Source organism: Amblyomma mixtum, chromosome 10 (genome assembly GCF_055824585.1).
Source record: "Amblyomma mixtum isolate Tamu chromosome 10, ASM5582458v1, whole genome shotgun sequence".
Classification (NCBI taxonomy): domain Eukaryota; kingdom Metazoa; phylum Arthropoda; class Arachnida; order Ixodida; family Ixodidae; genus Amblyomma; species Amblyomma mixtum.
Window position 1 is genome coordinate 17,659,287 of NC_143021.1, and position 2,929 is coordinate 17,662,215.

At 44.3% G+C, this 2,929-nt stretch overlaps 1 protein-coding gene across 1 annotated transcript; it reads right to left on the minus strand.

Annotated features, from left to right (window-relative positions):
* Positions 1-775: 775 nt before the first annotated feature.
* Positions 776-1,892, minus strand: LOC149325245 (uncharacterized). Its single transcript, XM_089563572.1, has one exon. It carries the CDS (start codon positions 1,658-1,660, stop codon positions 776-778), a length of 885 nt encoding a protein of 294 aa, XP_089419698.1. The 5' UTR covers positions 1,661-1,892.
* Positions 1,893-2,929: the final 1,037 nt, after the last annotated feature.

Sequence of the window (2,929 nt, forward strand, 5' to 3'; positions counted from 1 at the left end):
CGAAGTTAAGCGAAAGTATGTCAATGATTGATACATCATCGGCTCGAGAAAAGTTTGGGTAAGATGGATATTTAGGCTTGCTATCCAAGACGGCATCAGCAATGGTGAGTAGGACAGCTTCGTGGTCCGAAATTCCAGGTACTATTTCGTAATTTGTATCTGTGCCTATTGATCCGCTGACAAAAAATAGGTCAAGGACTGACTGAGAACTGCCCTGAATTCTTGTGCTTTGTTCCACAATTTGCAATAAATCAAAGGAAAAAGAAATGTCCAACATTGCTTCACCTAAAGCGTCATGTTTTTCAAGTGAGAACGTCGACCAGTCTATATTAGGTAAATTAAAATCACCTGACAATATAATACGATCACCAAGTTTGACATTCGTGTACAAATATTGTTTGAGATCGTCTAGAACGGAAACGGTAGAACTAGGGGGCCTATACATTGCTGCAATAACATATCTAACATTTCCATAGTATGCTTTACAAAAGATACACTCTACATTGGGTATATCAGACATTGGGAAAATTCGCAAGGTTGACTTAAAGAGTATGCTAACGCCTCCACCTCTACCATCACGGTCTTTTCTGTACGAACTGTAGCCAATGGGTACAAACTCACTGTCAAATACTGTGTCTTTAAGCCAAGTCTCAGTCAAAACCGCAATTTCTGGATCGTGCAAAAGCAGAAGAGCCTCCAACTCAGCAGTCTTGTTTAGAACGCTCCTGCAATTAACATTTAATATTTTCAGGGTCCGAGGTTTATTGGTGAGAAGTCAGTTTGATTTCTTTTTAAGCCTGAAGCGAGAACCTTTCGCTTCGTCCCAACCAAATAGGACGTTATCAACGCTTAGTTTATCGAATAATAACTTTGCTTTGGCTCCTTCGTCTCTCTCTTCTTTACAGCTTTTCCATAATTGTTTACGTATTTCTCGAACTCGTTTTGAATAATCCTCAGCTATTGATATGCCGGAGTCTTTGAGCTTATGACATGATTGTAATATGGACATTTTTTCACGGAAATCGAGGAGTTTTAAAATGACAGGTCGCACCTTGCTTGCTTCCTTTTTACCCATTCTATGGCATCTTTCGACGCCACTTACCGTTAAACCCAGCTTTTCCTGAAAAACGCCGTTTGTTACTTTCTCTTCCAGTTCATGGTTAGACTCAATGCTGTCCTCCTCTATACCGTAAATGATAAGGTTATTTCTTCTACCTCTGTTTTCTAGGTCATCCATCTGGTTTCTAACTAAAGTAAGCTGCCCCTGAAGTTCTGATATGGTAGATTCCATATCTTGCACCTTCGTGGCTAAGACATTTAGGCCGGATAACTGTCTCTCAATACCGTCAATCCGCTCAGTTAAAGAGGAAAGCTTGTCTTCTATCTTGTTCTGTGATGCCTGTAGGCCCTCCATTGTTGAAGTAATCTTACCCTGGCCTGCTAGTAACTCCGATAGCATCTCTTTTTCAGTTGGACCAGGATTTGCTTCAATATCGCCACAAGACAACAGATCTTTCGATAATGTAATAACACAAGACAGAAAGCACTCAACGCTCAGTGGGCAGGGCAGCAGCACTAAAAAACGATCGTCACTTCGATAACAATGTTCATATTTGAGATTACCAACCTGAAGTGCAAAGCAAAAGGGATTGCTTAGCATGTTGCCGTGTCTGCTGCTGACATGCCCACTGGCGAAGAAAAGCTCCGGTGGTAGATTTATAGTCGATGGATGAGCCACGTGACATGACGTCCCCGATGTCGTCAAAGGTGTGGAAGCTGATAGCCAAGGTTGGTCTGGTTCAGTGATGACTCCGTCGGAAAGCAGTACTGCTGATACGGCATCGAATCCTTGAACATGGTTCGCACGTGTCGCTTGATACCACTCACGCGGCGCTAGCAGGGTTCCGAGAAAGACCTGAAGTGCAAAGCAAAAGGGATTGCTTAGCATGTTGCCGTGTCTGCTGCTGACATGCCCACTCCCAGCTCTGGATGTCCTCGTACAACTCCTGGCACTATGGTGCAGCGGTTAATCGGGGCGCTACTGACCTGCGGTGGCAGGCGCTGCCGTAAGGTATGCCTTTGTGACCCAGGTTGCCCTTGCCGAGCAGCCTCCTGCGAAGTGTCATGAATTTAACCGTGTACAGTGGGCGACGCGGTCAGCGTCATGTGTCTAACATTTATGCGCCACACTTTTCTGCGATCGAGGCGGCCTATCTGACTTTTAGGTTGCCTGTCAGGGGTGTTTGTGGATATTTCTTGCTCCCGCACCAAGTAGCTGGCACAGTACTTTTGCGACATGAGCTTCCTAATTTCCTGACCTCAAATCCATTGCGCTATGCACAAAAGAAGTGGGTGGCGTTCACAGAAGGAAATAGAATCCTGGCAAACTATTTCATTACAAGAACGACGAGGTCATGAGGTGCTAAAGTATGAAAGCTCGAAAAAGGGTTGACCGTTTAAAAGTCGCAACTACCTGAACTGGTAATGATAAGAATGGTTTGGTATGGTTTTTATTGGTTTACCTTACCAAAGCGACTCAGGCTATTATCGACGCCGTAGCGAAGGGCGCCGGAAGTTTCGACCACCTGGGGTTCTTTAAACGCACAGTTAACAAGCCTCTTGAATTTAGCCTCCATGAAATTTCTAAGAATGGAAATGATGTAAACATATCATCGAGATGATCGATTAGCCTCTGAAGCGAGGGACATCAGAGGCCACTCGAACTACTAATCTAATCAAGGCATCCATGGCATATGCTGGTAAGAGTGGGCTTAGATGGGGAAGAATGAACTGGGATGATGCATGCTATAATGTCGGCCACTTGATCTAAGCGCGGCATACCACTACCGCTGTTGAAAAGCATCTGGAATGAGTAAGCATGGAAGTCCAAATCTACAACATCGGTTAAATATAAGGTCACCTTGAGTGA